Source organism: Pristiophorus japonicus, chromosome 19, assembly GCF_044704955.1.
Source record: "Pristiophorus japonicus isolate sPriJap1 chromosome 19, sPriJap1.hap1, whole genome shotgun sequence".
Taxonomy (NCBI): domain Eukaryota; kingdom Metazoa; phylum Chordata; class Chondrichthyes; family Pristiophoridae; genus Pristiophorus; species Pristiophorus japonicus.
In genome coordinates, this window is record NC_091995.1 from 3,087,105 (window position 1) to 3,106,734 (window position 19,630).

General features: G+C 51.5%; 1 protein-coding gene across 1 annotated transcript in view; it reads right to left on the minus strand.

Moving 5' to 3' along the window:
- Positions 1-19,630, minus strand: part of LOC139229626 (histone-lysine N-methyltransferase EHMT2-like) — a 151,925-nt gene that overhangs the window by 20,136 nt on the left and 112,159 nt on the right. The window contains 3 exon segments of the mRNA XM_070861136.1: positions 5,745-5,912; positions 11,577-11,731; positions 15,397-15,501. Coding sequence (XP_070717237.1) covers positions 5,745-5,912; positions 11,577-11,731; positions 15,397-15,501 — 428 coding nt within the window.

A 19,630-nucleotide genomic window follows, 5' to 3' on the forward strand; every position in this document is an offset into this window, starting at 1 on the left:
GGGTTTTATTGAGTCTTGTGAACATCACGTGACTGGCTGAGCCACTCTCAATGCAACAGCTCCACAGACCTGTGAGCATACTCACTGGTGCATACTTGAGACACGTTTTTCCCGTTGAAATGCCCGAGGTCACAGTCTAAGGATAAGGGGTAAGCCATTTAGGACCGAGATGCGGAGGAACTTCTTCACCCAGAGAGTGGTGAACCTGTGGAATTCTCTACCACAGAAAGTTGTTGAGGCCAATTCACTAAATATATTCAAAAAGGAGTTAGATGAGGTCCTTACTACTAATACTTACTGCATTAGGATGGAGAATGAAACAGTTAATTCAGAGACCATGGTCCAGAACTTAAAGAAGGCTAACTTTGAAGGTATGAGGCGTGAATTGGCTGAGATGGATTGGCGAATGATACTTAAGGGGTTGACTGTGGATGGGCAATGGCAGACATTTAGAGACCGCATGGATGAACTACAACAATTGTACATTCCTGTCTGGCATAGAAATAAAAAAGGGAAGGTGGCTCAACCGTGGCTATCAAGGGAAATCAGGGATAGTATTAAAGCCAAGGAAGTGGCATACAAATTGGCCAGAAATAGCAGCGAACCTGGGGACTGGGAGAAATTTAGAACTCAGCAGAGGAGGACAAAGGGTTTGATTAGGGCAGGGAAAATGGAGTACGAGAAGAAGCTTGCAGGGAACATTAAGACGGATTGCAAAAGTTTCTATAGATATGTAAAGAGAAAAAGGTTAGTAAAGACAAATGTAGGTCCCCTGCAGTCAGAATCAGGGGAAGTCATAACGGGGAACAAAGAAATGGCGGACCAATTGAACAAGTACTTTGGTTCGGTATTCACGAAGGAGGACACGAACAACCTTCCGGTTATAAAAGGGGTCGGGGGGTCTAGTAAGGAGGAGGAACTGAGGGAAATCCTTATTAGCCGGGAAATTGTGTTGGGGAAATTGATGGGATTGAAGGCCGATAAATCCCCAGGGCCTGATGGACTGCATCCCAGAGTACTTAAGGAGGTGGCCTTGGGAATAGTGGATGCGTTGACAGTCATTTTCCAACATTCCATTGACTCTGGATCAGTTCCTATGGAGTGGAGGGTAGCCAATGTAACCCCACTTTTTAAAAAAGGAGGGAGAGAGAAAACAGGGAATTATAGACCGGTCAGCCTGACATCGGTAGTGGGTAAAATGATGGAATCAATTATTAAGGATGTCATAGCAGTGCATTTGGAAAGAGGTGACATGATAGGTCCAAGTCAGCATGGATTTGTGAAAGGGAAATCATGCTTGACAAATCTTCTGGAATTTTTTGAGGATGTTTCCAGTAGAGTGGATAAGGGAGAACCAGTTGATGTGGTATATTTGGACTTTCAGAAGGCGTTCGACAAGGTCCCACACAAGAGATTGATGTGCAAAGTTAGAGCACATGGGATTGGGGGTAGTGTACTGACATGGATTGAGAACTGGTTGTCAGACAGGAAGCAAAGAGTAGGAGTAAATGGGTACTTTTCAGAATGGCAGGCAGTGACTAGTGGGGTACCGCAAGGTTCTGTGCTGGGGCCCCAGCTGTTTACACTGTACATTAATGATTTAGATGAGGGGATTAAATGTAGTATCTCCAAATTTGCGGATGACACTAAGTTGGGTGGCAGTGTGAGCTGCGAGGAGGATGCTGTGAGGCTGCAGAGCGACTTGGATAGGTTAGGTGAGTGGGCAAATGCATGGCAGATGAAGTATAATGTGGATAAATGTGAGGTTATCCACTTTGGTGGTAAAAACAGAGAGACAGACTATTATCTGAATGGTGACAGATTAGGAAAAGGGGAGGTGCAAAGAGACCTGGGTGTCATGGTACATCAGTCATTGAAGGTTGGCATGCAGGTACAGCAGATGGTTAAGAAAGCAAATGGCATGTTGGCCTTCATATCGAGGGGATTTGAGTACAGGGGCAGGGAGGTGTTGCTACAGTTGTACAGGGCATTGGTGAGGCCACACCTGGAGTATTGTGTACAGTTTTGGTCTCCTAACCTGAGGAAGGACATTCTTGCTATTGAGGGAGTGCAGCGAAGGTTCACCAGACTGATTCCCGGGATGGCGGGACTGACCTATCAAGAAAGACTGGATCAACTGGGCTTGTATTCACTGGAGTTCAGAAGAATGAGAGGGGACCTCATAGAAACATATAAAATTCTGACGGGGTTAGACAGGTTAGATGCAGGAAGAATGTTCCCAATGTTGGGGAAGTCCAGAACCAGGGGTCACAGTCTAAGGATAAGGGGTAAGCCATTTAGGACCGAGATGCGGAGGAACTTCTTCACCCAGAGAGTGGTGAACCTGTGGAATTCTCTACCACAGAAAGTTGTTGAGGCCAATTCACTAAATATATTCAAAAAGGAGTTAGATGAGGTCCTTACTGCTAGGGGGATCAAGGGGTATGGCGAGAAAGCAGGAATGGGGTACTGAAGTTGAATGTTCAGCCATGAACTCATTGAATGGCGGTGCAGGCTAGAAGGGCCGAATGGCCTACTCCTGCACCTATTTTCTATGTTTCTATGTTTCTATGATCAAGGGGTATGGCGAGAAAGCAGGAATGGGGTACTGAAGTTGAATGTTCAGCCATGAACTCATTGAATGGCGGTGCAGGCTAGAAGGGCCGAATGGCCTACTCCTGCACCTATTTTCTATGTTTCTATGAGAAGAGCCTGCACAGACCTCCATGCGCAGTTTAACGGGAACATGGCTGACCATTACCTTTTAGTTATCATCATCACAGGCAGTCCCTCGAAATCGAGGAATATTTGCTTCCACTCTAAAAATGAGTCCTCAGGTGACTGAACAGTCCAATACGAGAACCACAGTCCCTGTCACAGGTGGGACAGACAGTGGTTGAGGGAAGGGGAGGGCGGGACTGGTTTGCCGCACGCTCCTTCCGCTGCCTGCGCTTGGTTTCTGCATGCTCTCGGCGACGAGACTCGAGGTGCTCAGCGCCCTCCCAGATGCACTTCCTCCACTGAGGGTGGTCTTTGGCCAGGGACTCCCAGGTGTCGGTGGGGATGTTGCACTTTATCAGGGAGGCTTTGAGGGTGGTCCCTTGTAACGTTTCCTCTGCCCACCTTTGGCTCGTTTGCCGTGAAGGAGTTCCGAGTAGAGCGCTTGCTTTGGGAGTCTCGTGTCTGGCATGCAGACAATGTGGCCTGCCCAGCGGAGCTGATCGAGTGTGGTCAGTGCTTCGATGCTGGGGATGTTGGGCCTGGTCGAGGACGCTAACGTTGGTGCGTCTGTCCTCCCAGGGGATTTACAGGATCTTGTGGCGTCATCGTTGGTGGTATTTCTCCAGCGACTTGAGGTGTCTACTGTACAAGGTCCATGTCTCTGAGCCATACAGGAGGGTGGGAGCAAGGATGTCTCACTACAGTTATACAGGGCCTTGGTGAGACCACACCTGGAGTATTGTGTGCAGTTTTGGTCTCCTTACCCAAGAAAGGATATACTTGCCACAGAGGGAGTGCAGAGAAGGTTCACCAGACTGATTCCTGGGATGGCAGGACTGTGGTATGAGGAGAGATTGGGTCGACTGGGCCTGTATTCACTAGAGTTAAGAAGAATGAGAGGGGATCTCATTGAAATGTATAAAATTCTGACGGGGTTGGATAGACTGGATGCGGGGAGGATGTTTCCCCCGGGCTGGGAAGTCTAGAACAAGGGGTCACAGTCTCAGGATACGGGGTAGGAAATTTAGGACCGAGATGAGGAGAAATGTTTTCACTCAGAGGGTGGTGAACCTGTGGAATTCTCTACCACAGAAGGCTGTGGAGGCCAAGTCACTGAATATATTTAAGAGGGAGATAGATAGATTTCTGGACACAAAAGGGATCAAGGGGTATGGGGAGAAAGCGGGAATATGGTGTTGAGATAGAGGATCAGCCATGATCATATTGAATGGCGGTGCAGGCTCGAAGGGCCAAATGGCCGACTACTGCTCCTAGTTTCTATGTTTCTATGTATCCAAGGGTGCCCGAACTTTGTTTGAGGATCCGGTCTCTGCTTGGCAACTGTTCACAACCCCCACAGGGAAACGGGTTTGGGCAGTTTCAATCGAGCTCCAGTACACTACACTGCAGGATTTGCAGGAAAGCACACAAGGCAACTTCCTACGTGGCTGGTGCTCGGAACGACATGGTCACACAAGAGGATTTCAGTAAAGTCGTCTTACTGAAATTATATCGGGCCCTGATGAGACCACACCTGGGGTAGTGTGTACAGTTTGGGTCTCCTTACCTAAGGAAGGATATACTTGCCATAGAGGGAGTGCAGCGAAGGTTCACCAGACTGATTCCTGGGATGGGCGGATTGTCCTATGAGGAGAGATTGAGTAGACCAGGCCTGTATTCTCTAGCGTTGAGAAGAATGAGGTGTGATCTCATTGAAACTTACAAAATCCTTACGGGGCTTGACAGGGTAGATGCGGGGAGGATGTTTCCCCCGGGCTGGGGAGTCTAGAACCAGGGGTCACAGTCTCAGAATAAAGGGTCGGCCATTTAGAACAGAGATGAAGAGGAATTTCTTCACTCAGAGGGTGGTGAATCTGTGGAATTCTCTACCCCAGAGGGCTGTGGAGGCTGGGCCATTGAATATATTTAAGGTGGAGCTAGACAGATGTTTGAGTGATAAGGGATTAAGGGGTTATGGGGAGCGGGCAGGGAAGTGGAGCTGAGTCCATGATCGGATCAGCCATGATGGTATTAAATGGCGGAGCAGGCTCGAGGGGCCGTATGGCCTACTCCTGCTCCTATTTCTTATGTTATGTTCTACCTTCCCCCAATCTGAGCAACAACCCTTTACCCCAACTCTCTGCTTTCGATTATTTCGCCAATTTGCGACCCTTTCAGCTATTTGAGCCCCGGACTCCACAATGTCCAAACCGTTGTCATGATCATCATCATATGAAGCCCCACGGAATCGAGGAAGACTGGCTTCCACTCTTAAAATGAGTCCTTCAGTGGCTGAACAGTCCAATACGGGAACCACAGTCCCTGTCACAGGTGGGACAGACCGTGGTTGAGGGTTACTGCACAAGATAAAAGTTCACGGGGTTGGGGGTAATATATCAGCATGGATAGAGGATTGGTTGACAAACAGAAAACAGAGAGTCGGGATAAAGGGTTCATTCTCTGGTTGGTAAATCATTAACGAGTGGGGTGCTGCAGGAATCCGTGCTGGGACCCCAAGGTGGATGCAGAGAGGATGTTTCCACTGATGGGGGGAGACTAGAACTCGGGGGCATGGTCTGAGAATAAGGGGCCGCCCATTTAAAACTGAGATGAGGAGGAATTTCTTCTCTCAGAGGGATGTAAATCTGTGGAATTCACTGCCTCAGAGAGCTGTGGAAGCCGGGACATTGAATAAATTTAAGGCGGAGATAGACAGTTTCTTAACCGATAAGGGAATAAGGGGTTATGGGGAGCGGGCAGGGAAGTGGAACTGAGTCCATGATCGGATCAGCCATGATGGTATTAAATGGCGGAGCAGGCTCGAGGGGCCGTATGGCCTACTCCTGCTCCTATTTCTAATGTTCTTTTCTAAGGGAGGGTGGGACAGGTCTGTCATGAGCCTACTGTGTGGCAACTCACCGAAGGCCTTGTGAGGATACATAGACGGAGCACTCTCTGTGTGGGACCCTCCCCTCCCCCCTCCCCCCCACGCCCCAGAGCCTCGGGCCCGGAGACGCCCTCACCTGCTGACGATCTTCTCAGTGCGAACTGCCCGGTTGGTCACCCCTTGCTTCAGCCGCTTGTTGAGCTGCAGCGCGAACCAGACCTGCGAGTTGATGATGCAGCAATCCAGGGGGGTGTCCCCCTCCCGGTTCCTCACCTCGATGTTGGCCCCGCGCGACAGGAACAGTCTGAAAATGCAACACAAGAGCGCCGGTGAGACCCCCAGCACTGCCGCACGCACCCAGAAACCCCGCATATAAGGACATAAGAACATAAGAAATAGCGCGTGGGGTGGCTGGTGTGCAACGGCCACCCCACGTTAAAAACATTCACGCACAGGCATCTTCCACTGTTTAAAATCAGTTCATCGGTCAGCTGGTTACTCATTTTTGGTGTGGAAGCAAATTATCCGTGACCCTGAGGGACTGTCTATGATGAACAAATAGGAGCAGGAGTCGGCCATACGGCCCCTCGAGCCTGCTCCGCCATTTAATACCATCATGGCTGATCCGATCATGGACTCAGCTCCACTTCCCCGCCCGCTCCCCATAACCCCTTATTCCCTCATCGGTTAAGAAACTGTCTATCTCTGTCTTAAATTTATTCAATGACCCAGCTTCCACAGCTCTCTGAGGCAGCGAATTCCACAGATTTACAACCCTCAGAAGAAATTCCTCCTCATCTCAGTTTTAAATGGGCGGGCCCTTATTCTAAGATTATGCCCCCTAGTTCTCGTTCGAAGATTATGGCCCCTAGTTCTATTCGAAAATTCTGGCCCCTAGTTCTAGTTCGAAGATTATGCCCCTAGTTCTAGTTCGAAGATTATGCCCCTAGTTCTAGTTCGAAGATTATGCCCCTAGTTCTAGTTCGAAGATTATGCCCTCCAGTTCTACTTCGAAGATTATGCCTCTATTTCTAGTTCGAAGATTATGCCCCTAGTTCTAGTTCGAAGATTATGCCTCTATTTCTAGTTCGAAGATTATGCCCCCTAGTTCTAGTCGACTATAAAAGTCGGGAAGTCCTGCTGCAACTGTACAGGGTATTGGCGAGACCACACCTAGAGTACTGCGTGCAGTTTTGGTCTCCATATTTAAGGAGGGATATACTTGCATTGGAGGCTGTTCAGAGAAGGTTCACTCGGTTGATTCTGGAGTGAAGGGGTTGTCTTATGAAGAAAGGTTGAGCAGGTTGGGCCTATACTCATTGGAATTCAGAAGAATGAGAAGTGATCTTATCGAAACGTATCAGATTATGGGGGGGCTTGACAAGGTGGATGCAGAGAGGATGTTTCCACTGATGGGGGAGACTAGAACTAGGGGGCATAATCTTAGAATATGGGGCCGCCCATTTAAAACTGAGATGAGGAGGAATTTCTTCTCTCAGAGGGTTGTAAATCTGTGGAATTCACTGCCTCAGAGAGCTGTGGAAGCTGGGACATTGAATATATTTAAGGCAGAGATAGACCAATTTTTGAACGATAAGGGAGTCAAGGGTTATGGGGAGCGGGCAGGGAAGTGGAGCTGACCCATGATCTTATTGAATGACGGATCAGGCTCATGGGGCCAAATAGCCTACTCCTGCTCATATTTCTTATGTTCTTATGTTCCCTGTCCCATATAGTCTCATATTGCCATAGAGGGAGTGTAGCGAAGGTTCACCAGACTGATTGCTGGGATGGGGGGATTGTCCTCTGAGGACAGATTGAGTAGACTAGGCCTATATCCTCTAGAGTTTAGAAGAATTCGAGGTGATCTCATTGGAACATATAAAATCCTTAGAGAGCTTGACAGGGTAGATGCAGGGAGGATGTTTCCCCCGGGCTGGGGAGTCTAGAACCAGGGGCCACAGTCTCAGACTCAGGGGTCGGCCATTTAGGACTGAGATGAGGAGAAACTTCTTCACTCGGAGGGTGGTGAATCTTTGGAATTCTCTGCCCCAGAGAGCTGTGGAGGCTCAGTCTTTGAGTATATTCAAGACAGAGATCGATTTAAGATATTAAGGGAATGAACCAGGACAGTGCAGGAAAGTGGAGTTGAGGTCGATGATCTCACTGAATGGCGGAGCAGGCTCGAGGGGCCGAATGGCCTACTCCTGCTCCTGCTCCTATTTCTTATGTTCTGATAGCAACAGGAGGAATCCATTCAGCCGCTCGAGCCTGTTCCGCCATTCAGTTAAATCATGGCTGATCTGTATCTCAACTCGATTTACCCGCCTTGGCTCCGTATCTTTTAATTACCCGTGCCAAATAAAAATCGATCAATCTGTTGTGAAGTTACCAATCGACCCCCAGGCCCAACAGCTTTTTGTGGGGTCGAGTTCCAGATTTCCACGACCCGTTGCGTGAAGAAGTGCTTCCTCACCTCACCCACGAACAGCCTTGCTTTCATTTGAAGGTTATGCCCCTTGTTCTGGACTCCCCCACCAGAGGAAATAGTTTATCTGTATCTACCCTAACAACTCCTTGAATCATAAACTCTTGACTGACCTCCCATGTTCTTCCCTACGTAAACCAGAGGTGATCCAAAACTCGGCAGCCCCGTGTCCTAACTCGCACCGAGTCCCACTCACCCATCACCCCCTGTGCTCACTGCCCGTGTCCTAACTCGCACCGAGTCCCACTCACCCATCACCCCCTGTGCTCACTGACCCGTGTCCTAACTCACACCCAGTCCCACTCACCCATCACCCTCTGTGCTCACTGCCCCGAGTCCTAACTCGCACCGAGTCCCACTCACCCATCACCCCCTGTGCTCACTGCCCCGTGTCCTAACTCGCACCTAGTCCCACTCACCCATCACCCTCTGTGCTCACTGCCCCGTGTCCTAACTCACACCCAGTCCCACTCACCTATCACCCCCTGTGCTCACTGCCCGTGTCCTAACTTGCACCTAGTCCCACTCACCCATCACCCCCTGTGCTCACTGCCCCGTGTCCTAACTCACACCCAGTCCCACTCACCCATCACCCTCTGTGCTCACTGCCCCGTGTCCTAACTCGCACCGAGTCCCGCTCACCCATCACCCCCTGTGCTCACTGCCCCGTGTCCTAACTCGCACCGAGTCCCGCTCACCCATCACCCCCTGTGCTCACTGCCCCGTGTCCTAACTCGCACCGAGTCCCACTCACCCATCACCCCCTGTGCTCGCTGACCCGTGTCCTAACTCACACCAAGTCCCACTCACCCATCACCCCCTGTGCTCGCTGACCGACACTGGCTCCCGGTTAATCAACGCCTCGATTTCAAAATTCTCATCCTGGTTTACAAATCCCTCCGTGGCCCTCGCCCCTCCCTATCTCTGGGTTATGTATTAATGCTTGGAAGTCACCAGACCAGAGTACAAGGACACCCTCAAAGCCTCCCTGGTAAAAGTGCAACATCCCCACCGACACCTGGGAGTCCCTGGCCAAAGACCAGTCCGCCCTAAGTGGAGGGAGTGCATCCGGGAGGGCACTGAACACCTCGAGTCTCATCGCCGAGAGCATGCAGAAACCAAGCGCAGGCAGCGGAAGGAGCGTGCGGCAAACCTGTCCCACCCACCCCTTCCCTCAACCACTGTCTGTCCCACCTGTGACAGGGACTGTGGTTCCTGTATTGGACTGTTCAGCCACCTTAGGACTCATGTTAAAAGTGGAAGCAAGTCTTTCTCGATTCCGAGGGACTGCCTATGACGATGATATTCCACAGGTCCGACTTCAGTCCCTTTGCAACGCTGAACAGAATTTACAAATAAAAGCCCTTTTCAGATCAAAAACAGATGGGAAGTGACATTTTAAACCTCTTAAGATACAGCTTTCTCAAATCACAACGATCAGATCAGCAAATGCCTTGGAGCAACAGGGAAATAAGAATGAAACAAAAACACCTGGTTTAAAAAGTTTCCGACTTTTTCCCCCAGAGCAGTGTAACTTTTAACGATGAGGTTGCAAGTTTGGGGAGTTTGGTTGGGTCACCTGGCCTGCTCCATGCATATTCCCAGCTCCACGCCACACAGTTGAATCGTAAAGTTCTCTGCAGTGACCGAGCTGGTCACTCAGTCATGAAATAACTTGAATTTATATAGTGCCTTTCACACAGTAAAACGTTCCAAGATACTCACAGTAGCGTTATCAAACAGAATTTGACACCACGCTCACGTAGGAGATTTGAGCGCAAGTCAACAAAAGCTTGAATAAAGAGGGAGGTTTTAAGGAGCGTCTTTAAAGGAGGAGAGAGGAGGAGAGAGGTAGAGAGGCGCAGAGGTTTAGGGAGGGAGTTCCAGAGCTTGGGGCCCAGGCAGCTGAAGGCACGGCCACCGATGGTGGAGCGATTATAATCAGGAATGGTCAGGAGGGCAGAATTAGAGGAGCGCAGACATCTCGGGGGTTGTGGGGCTGGAGGAGATTACAGAGATAGGGAGGGGTGAGGGCCATGGAGGGATTTGTAAACAAGGGGGAGAATTTTGAAAGCAAGGCGTTGTTTAACCGGGAGCCAATGTAGGTCAGCGAGCACAGGGGGTGATGGGTGAGTGGAACTGGGTGCGAGTTAGGACACGGGTCAGTGAGCACAGGGGGTGATGGGTGAGCGGGACTGGGTGCGAGTTCGGACACGGGTCAGTGAGCACAGGGGTGATGGGTGAGTGGGACTCGGTGCGAGTTAGGACACGGGTCAGCGAGCACAGGGGGTGATAGGTGAGCGGGACTGGGTGCGAGTTAGGACACGGGGCAGTGAGCACAGGGGGTGATGGGTGAGCGGGACTCGGTGCGAGTTAGGACACGGGGTGATGGGTGAGCGGGACTCGGTGCGAGTTAGGACACGGGGTGATGGGTGAGCGGGACTCGGTGCGAGTTAGGACACAGGGCAGTGAGCACAGGGGGTGATGGGTGAGCGGGACTCGGTGCGAGTTAGGACACGGGGTGATGGGTGAGCGGGACTCGGTGCGAGTTAGGACACGGGGTGATGGGTGAGCGGGACTCGGTGCGAGTTAGGACACGGGGTGATGGGTGAGCGGGACTCGGTGCGAGTTAGGACACAGGGCAGTGAGCACAGGGGGTGATGGGTGAGTGGGACTCGGTGCGAGTTAGGACACGGGGCAGTGAGCACAGGAGGTGATGGGTGAGCGGGACTCGGTGCGAGTTAGGACACGGGTCAGTGAGCACAGGGGGTGATGGGTGAGCGGGACTTGGTGCGAGTTAGGACACGGGTCAGCGAGCACAGGGGGTGATGGGTGAGCGGGACTGGGTGCGAGTTAGGACACGGGGCAGTGAGCACAGGGGGTGATGGGTGAGTGGGGCTGGGTGCGAGTGAGGACACGGGGCAGTGAGCACAGTGGGTGATGGGTGAGTGGGGCTGGGTGCGAGTTAGGACACGGGGCAGTGAGCACAGGAGGTGATGAGTGAGCTGGACTCGGTGCGAGTTAGGACACGGGTCAGCGAGCACAGGGGGTGATGGGTGAGCGGGACTCGGTGCGAGTTAGGACACGGGGTCAGTGAGCACAGGGGGTGATGGGTGAGCAATACTCTGTGCGAGTTAGGACACGGGGCAGTGAGCACAGGGGGTGATGGGTGAGCGGGACTCGGTGCGAGTTAGGACACGGGGCAGTGAGCACAGGGGGTGATGGGTGAGCGGGACTGGGTGCGAGTTGGGACACGGAGCTGCTGAGTTTGGGGGGAGCTGAAGTTTATGGAGGACGGCCAATGGGAGGACGGCCAATGGGAGGACGGTCGGGAGAGCGTTGGAAGCAGTCAAGTCGAGAACCACGACAAAACGGGGAGGTTTAGGGAGGGGCGGTGAACTGTGACCTTGCCGGTGACGCCCCCCCGCCCCCGCATCTCACGAACAAACATGTGCGCCAGGGGCAGGCGCGTATACGTACATAACGCAGTCGTAAAAGTTCTCGCGAGACGCGATGTGTAGCGGGGTGTCTCCGTGCATGTTGACTGCCTGTAGGTCACATCTGGCATTGAGGAGCACCTCGGCGATATCGGAGGACCCAGCGAAAGCCGCCCAGTGTAGGCAGATGTTTTCTTCCTGTCCGGGGGGAGGCAACACAGAGCCGTTAGACAACAACAACAACTTGTATCCACATAGCGCCTTTAAACGTCCCAAGACGCTGGGACAAAACAATTTCACACCGAGACGCACAAGAAGAAATTAGTGCAGGTGACCAAAAGCACGGCCAAAGAGGTAGGTTTTAAGGAGCGTCTTACATAAGAACAAAAGAAATAGGAGCAGTAGGAGGCCTTACGGTCCCTCGAGCCTGCTCCGCCATTTAATACGATCATGGCTGATCCGATCATGGACTCAGCTCCACTTCCCTGCCCGCTCCCCATAACCCCTTATCCCCTTATCGGTTCAGAAACTGTCTATCTCTGTCTTAAATTTATTCAATGTCCCAGCTTCCACAGCTCTCTGAGGCAGCGAATTCCACAGATTTACAACCCTCTAAGAAATGAGCAGGACTTGGTGCAAGTTAGGACACGGGCTGCCGTGTTTTGGATCACCTCTGGTGTACGTAGGGTAGAATGTGGGAGGCCAGCCAGGAGTGCGTTGGAATGGTGAAGTCTAGAGGTAACAAAGGCGTGGGATGAGGGTTTAAGCAGCGGATGAGCTGAGGCAGGGGCAGAGACGGGCGATGTTACGGAGGGCAACGGGCAGACCCGGGCAAGGGGCAGGAGAGCGGTTGTTTGAGGGGTTTTTAGTCACGGCTTCAGAGAATTACATGGAACTTTATCGCACAGACACGGGCCAATCAGCCCAACAAATTTACCCAGACAATCCCCATGCTCAGTATGGACAAGCAATGCGCAGACATAGGTTTTTTAAAAATTATATTGCCGATAGATGTGATTGTGTACAACGTACGTTGAAGTCTTTAAATAAGAATACGGTTAGTATTCTTGTGAAAAGGTGACAAAGGAGGACATTTCTGTGCTTCACCCAACACAAGGGCCCATCGTCTGCCTTTAAACCCCTTGCCTTCCCTTGTGCCGTGGAAACCCCACATATAGTTAGCCCGCAGTGGAGAGGGTGCAGAGGTGATTGAGGAGGCTGTCACTTAGACTGGAGAATTTTAGCTGTGAGGAAAGATTGGACAGGCTGGGGTTTGTTGTCTTTGGAACAGAGGAGGCTGAGGGGAGAAACATAGAAACATAGATGCAGGAGTAGGCCATTCGGCCCTTCGAGCCTGCATCACCATTCAACATGATCATGGCTGATCATGCAACTTCAGTACCCCATTCCTGCTTTCTCTCCATACCCCCTGATCCCTTTAGCCGTAAGGGCCACATCCAACTCCCTTTTGAATATATCAAATGAACTGGCCTCAACAACTTTCTGTGGTAGAGAATTCCACAGGTTAACCACTCTCTGAGTGAAGAAGTTTCTCCTCATCCTTAGACTGTGACCCCTGGTTCCGGACTTCCCCAACATCGGGAACATTCTTCCTGCATCTAACCTGTCCAGCCCCGTCAGAATTTTATACGCTTCTATGAGATCCCTTCTCATTCTTCTGAACTCCAGTGAATACAGGCCCAGTTGATCCAGTTTTTCTTGATCTGTCTGTCCCGCCATCCCGGGAATCAGTCTGGTGAACTTTCGCTTCACTCCCTCAATAGCAAGAATGTCCTTCCTCAGATTAGGAGACCAAAACTGAACACAATATTCCAGGTGAGGCCTCACCAAGACCCTGTACAACTCCAGTAAGACCTCCCCCTGCTCCTATACTCAAATCCCCCAGCTATAAAGGCCAGCATGTCATTTGCTTTCTTAACCACCTGCTGTACCTGCATGCCAACTTTCAATGACTGATGTACCATGACACCCAGGTCTCGTTGCACCTCCCCTTTTCCTAATCTGTCACCATTCAGATAATAATCTGCCTTCCTGTTTTTGCCACCAAAGTGGATAACCTCACATTTATCCACTCCTACACAGCAGATGAGCCAAAGGTGGGCAGAGGAAACGTTACCGGGACACCCTCAAAGCCTCCCTGATAAAGTGCGACATCCCCACTGACACCTGGGAGTCCCTGGCCAAAGACCAGTCCGCCCTAAGTGGAGGAAGTGCATCCGGGAGGGCGCTGAGCACCTTGAGTCTCATTGCCGAGAGCATGCAGAAACCAAGCGCAGGCAGCGGAAGGAGCGTGCGGCAAACCAGTCCCACCCTCCCCTTCCCTCAACCACTGTCTGTCCCACCTGTGACAGGGACTGTGGTTCTCGTATTGGACTGTTCAGTTCTGTGAAGCTCTTAAAGTATGCAAATCTCCATTGTGACATGCATGACAAAAAAAAACAACTTTTTCTTTTATATTTGCGAATCATATAATTAACCGTCACTTCCCGACAGTATAGGGTGCACGTGCACAGGCATTTGCAAATAAGCATTTTTTTAAAATGTTGCCCCAAGTCTATTTTTCAGTTTTGGCTTCATTTGAACTTGGGAGTTGTATTTAAAAAAAATTAGTGTCGATATGGAGCTTTTCACGAGCACCGGATCCAACTTTTTGGAAGTGTAGTCACTGTTGTAATGTAGGAAATGCGCGCACAGCAAGCTCCCACAAACAGTAATTATAATAATGAGCAGCTTTTTGTGACGTTGATTGAGGGATGAATATCAGCGGCGAGAGATCGGGGCGGAGGAGCGGCCAGAGATCGGGGCGGAGGAGCGGCCAGAGATCGGGGCGGAGGAGCGGCCAGAGATCGGGGCGGAGGAGCGGCCAGAGATCGGGGCGGAGGAGCGGCCAGAGATCGGGGCGGAGGAGCGGCCAGAGATCGGGGCGGAGGAGCGGCCAGAGATCGGGGCGGAGGAGCGGCGAGAGATCGGGGCGGAGGAGCGGCGAGAGATCGGGGCGGAGGAGCGGCGAGAGATCGGGGCGGAGGAGCGGCCAGAGATCGGGGCGGAGGAGCGGCCAGAGATCGGGGCGGAGGAGCGGCCAGAGATCGGGGCGGAGGAGCGGCCAGAGATCGGGGCGGAGGAGCGGCCAGAGATCGGGGCGGAGGAGCGGCCAGAGATCGGGGCGGAGGAGCGGCCAGAGATCGGGGCGGAGGAGCGGCCAGAGATCGGGGCGGAGGAGCGGCCAGAGATCGGGGCGGAGGAGCGGCCAGAGATCGGGGCGGAGGAGGGGCGAGAGATCGGGGCGGAGGAGCGGCGAGAGATCGGGGCGGAGGTGCAGTGAATGAGGGTACGGGGCCCAGAAGAGCCGAGGGCCCAGGGGCAGCACGGGTCAGCCCACACTGCGGTATGTGAGCGCACTGGGTCCGTGCAGCAGAGCAGGTCTCCAGCCGTCCTGGTTAACCCTTGCCACTGGATAAAGGCCGAGCTCTGTCAAGTCCGTGTGGTGGCTGATGTGTGACGGTCACCACACGTTAAAACAATCCAGGCTCAGGCATCTTCCACCCTTCAATTGGAGTTCAGGCCTGGAATATCGGGCCCTCCATTGAAACACCTGTGAACCCATGTGGGAGCAAATCCTCCAGGCTCCAGGGACCGCCCGATGATGATGGATGGAGTTGAGGCCAAGATGACAACAGCCACGATCTTATTGAATGGCGGAGCAGGCTTGAGGGGCCGAATGGCCTACTCCTGCTCCTATTTCTTATGTTATGAGAGCGCAAGGTGCTGGGGATACATCAAGGACAATCTCACTGGCCCACGATCTCCCCTGGCACGTATCGAGGGCTGGAGCCGTCACTTACATTGTCCTTCAGGGCAACACTGGCCCCTCGGCCCAGGAGCAGTTTGATAATCTCGATGTGTTTGTGCTCTGCGGCCCAGATCACCGGAGTCCAACCACCGCTGTCCTGGAGGACGGGGGAAAAAAAAAAACACACGGGGTAACGGCAGTGAAGAAACCCAATTTCGACAAGCTGTGTGCGCGGGCGGGGGGGGGAAGGATGATTGGGGCTGAGACGAGAACTTCAAACTCCACTGAGCAGTAACCTCCGTTCAAATGGCGGCAACAATTCCCGGGTGTACAACAACAACTTTTATTTATATGGCGCCTTTCAGGTCGTAAGACATCCCAAGGTGCTTCACAGGAGCAGTATGGAACAAAATTTGACAAGGAGCGACAGAAGGAGATGTGGGCCCAGAAATCTCGACTTCCCCAGGTCCGTACGAAGTTTCTACGGACCCGGAACGGGATCGGAAAAGCCACCGCAATGTGCACGCGCTGAAAACCGGCTTTTCCGATCCGTCAGGTTTCTGGCTGGACTGATCGCACGCATCTCGGGAGCGAGAACATTCCCACGGCAGGGATTGGGCTGTTTGCCCACCTCTTGCCCAGCGAATGTCCTTAAAACTCTTGCGCCCGGTGAAAGCAGATACATCGCCGACTTTTACCAGCGTAAGAGTTTAAAAACATTTCAAAAACATTTAAAAATACATATTTATGTTAAAAACCCTTCCCACTCGGGTAATTGTATTTTAAACCACAATTAAAACTTTTTTTTAAAAATCGGCAATTTTTTTTTCAAAACATTTCTATCAACTTTAATTTCTATCGTGTGTTTATGTGAGGTGTTTTTTTAATGTTTTATGTAGTGTTTGGGGGTGTTTCTCATTCATAGTAATAGGAGTTTCGGACTTACGAAACACCCATTACTAGCAATGAGAATATACGTTACCTGATTGGCTGCCCAGAGCCATGTGACTCCAGCCCTGCACATGTCCCGACGTGCACGCGCTGCGACGCGCAGTCAGGGGAGGCGTCAGGACCGGGAACTCGCGCGGGAGCAGCAGGAACAGGCTTTCGAACGCTCGCGGGAAGGAGAAACCGGGATTTCTGGGCCATTAGGGCAGGTGACCAAAAGCTCGGTCAAAGAGGGAGGTTTTAAGGAGCGGGTTGAAGGAGGAAAGTGAGGTGGAGAGGCGGAGAGGTTTAGGGAGGGAGTTCCAGAGCTTGGGGCCCAGGCAGCTGAAGGCACGGCCGCCGATGGTGGAGCGATTATAATCAGGGATGGTCAGGAGGGCAGAATTAGAGGAGCGCAGACATCTCGGGGTACAGACAAAGCGTCTGATTCACCAAAGAAATTGACAAGGGAAGGATCCCATTGATATTCAGGGCTTACAAGTATTGTGTTAACCGATTGAGTAGAGGTGGAAGTTCTACAACCAGTCAGTTGTCAATCTTTTCTAAATGGGAGAAGCGTGGTTTGAGGGCAGTGTGGTGGGTGTGTGTGTGTGTGGGTCTGAAGGTAATGTGTTGGGTGTGTGGGGGGAGTGTAATGTCTGCGCCTGTGAGTATGCTCACAGGTTTGCCTACGGCCACACTCGTCTGAAAACTTTTGATCCCTGAAGCTAAGCAGAGCTAGGCTTGGCTAGTACTTGGATGGGAGACTGCCTGGGAATACCAGGTGCAAGTAGCCTTTACAAAAAGAGTTGTTGAGCTGTTGAATTCCTCATCGGCGGCAAATCCCTCGGGAGCCGACGCCTCACAACTTGAGCCTCCTCCTGGAAATCCCCTCCGTGCCTTTCAGTTCTGCGCGGAGGGGATTCCTGTACGGGCTGCTCCTGCACACTCTCCAGTCTGCCGTCCGGACACGCCATGGCGTACCATGTTGCCGTCCGGAGGAGACGAGGGTCCCCAATGGAGTGATCTCTATACGCGGGAGACCTCCCTCTATTTATTGGGGACTTGGCCTGGAGGGTGTTGCACGGAGCAGTCCCGTGCAATCGGTTTTTAAGTCGGTTCACGGACTCCAGGGCCGCCTGCAATTTCTGCGGTCTGGAGGAGTCCGTGTTCCACCTGTAGGTACAGTGTGTGAGTTGGCAGCCCCTCTTCCAATATTTGAAGGGGCTGTTCCTCAAATTCTGGCTGCACTTCAGTCCCACACTCCTGATCTTTGGGCACCCTGTGCAGAGGGGAGCGGGCAGGTCGGAAGGCCTCCTCGTAGGACTGCTCCTGGGCATGGCCAAGGGGACCATCAGCCGGTCCAGGCAGCGGGCGGTCGAGGGGTCGTTCAGCCCGACTGCCTGCCTCTCTTCCGCGGTTACATCCGAGCCAGCGTGTCCCTGGAAATGGAGCACGCGGTGTCCACCGGTACGCTCACGGCCTTCCGTGAGAGGTGGGCGCCGGAGTGAAGGAGTGCATCAGTGCATCATCACCCCCGGAAATCAAATTTTAAGTTAATCCATTAACGTCAAAAGTTTAATTTGTTTAATTTGTCGGTTTTAGTGCCTCTTTAATAAGGGGGCACTTGAATTATAGTTTCACACAAAATAGTTGTAGAGCTGTTGAGTTGGGAGTGGCTTAACCAGTCACGTGATGTTCACAAGACTCAATAAAACCCCAGTCAGTTGGGTTCGGGGGATCCACGTTGGGGGAGGTGGTTGTGAGCCTGGTGGATGAACTGGCAATGTGGAGTGTGATTGTTAAACCTTTTGCTAATAAACCAACTAGTTCTTAATAGCAATGTGTTGCTATGAATTCTTAAGCAAAGAACCCATGAAGCAAATACATGACATTAACCAATCGAGGAGGAGGAGGAGGAATGTGAAATATTAGATGAAATAAACATAGTGAGCGAGGAGGTATTAAGGGGTTTAGCAGCTTTGAAAGTGACTAAGTCCCCAGGCGCGGATGAAATGTATCCCAGGCTGTTAAGCGAAGCAAAAGAGGAAATAGCAGAGGCTTTGACCATCATTTTCTAATCCTCTCTGGCTTCAGGTGTGGTGTCAGAGGGACTGGAGGACTGCTAACGTGCTGCCGTTGTTGAAAAAGGGAGAAAGGGATAGACCGAGTAATTACAGGCCAGTCAGCCTAACAGTGGTGCAAAAATTATTGGAAAAAATCCTGAAGGACAGGATAAATCTTCACTTAGAAAGACACGGATTAATCAAGGACAGTCAGCACCGATTTGTTAAGGGAAGATCGTGTTTGACTAACATGATTGAATTTTTCGAGGAGGTAACCAGGAGGCTCGATGAGGGCAGTGTGTATGATGTAGTGTATATGGATTTTAGCAAAGCTTTTGATAAGGTCCCACATGGCAGACTGGTCACAAAAGTAAAAGCCCATGGGATCCAGGGCAAAGTGGCAAGTTGGATCCAAAATTGGCTCAGAGGCAGGAAGCAAAGGGTAATGGTTGATGGGTGTTTTTGTGACTGGAAGGCTGTATCCAGTGGGGTTCCGCAAGGCTCAGTACTGGGTCCCTTGTTTTTTGTGGTATATATCAATGATCTAGACTTGAATGTTGGGATATGATTGAGAAGTTTGCAAATGACACTAAATCGGCCGTGTGGTTGATAATGAAGAAAAAAGTTGCGGAATGCAGGAAGATATCGATGAACTGGTCAGGTGGGCAGAGCAGTGGCAAATGGAATTCAATCCGGATAAGTGAGAGGGAATGCATTTGGGGGAGGGCTAACAAGGAAAGGGAATACACATTAAATGGGAGGACACTGAGAAGTGTAGAGGAACAGAGGGACCTTGGAGTGCAGGTCCACAGATCCCTGAAGGCAGCAGGCCAGGTAGATAAGGTGGTTAAGAAGGCATACGGAATACTTGCCTTTATTAGCCAAGGCATAGAATACAAAAGCGGGGGGGGGGGGGGGAGGTTATGCTTGAACTGTATAAAACACTGGTTAGGCCACAGCTGGAGTATTGCGTGCAGTTCTGGTCACCGCATTACAGGAAAGATGTGATTGCACTGGAGAGGGTACAGAGGAGATTTACCAGGATGTTGCCAGGACTGGAGAATTTTAGCTATGAGGAAAGATTGGATAGGCTGGATTTGTTTTCCTTGAATTTGAGGCTGAGGGGAGACCTGATTGAGGTGTATACAATTATGAGGGACCTGGATATAGTGGATAGCAAGGGCCTATTTCCCTTAGAGGGATCAACAACCAACAGTCATAAATTTAAAGTAATTGGGGGGAGGTTTAGAGGGGATTTGAGGGGAAATGTCTTCACCCAGAGGGAGGTGGGGG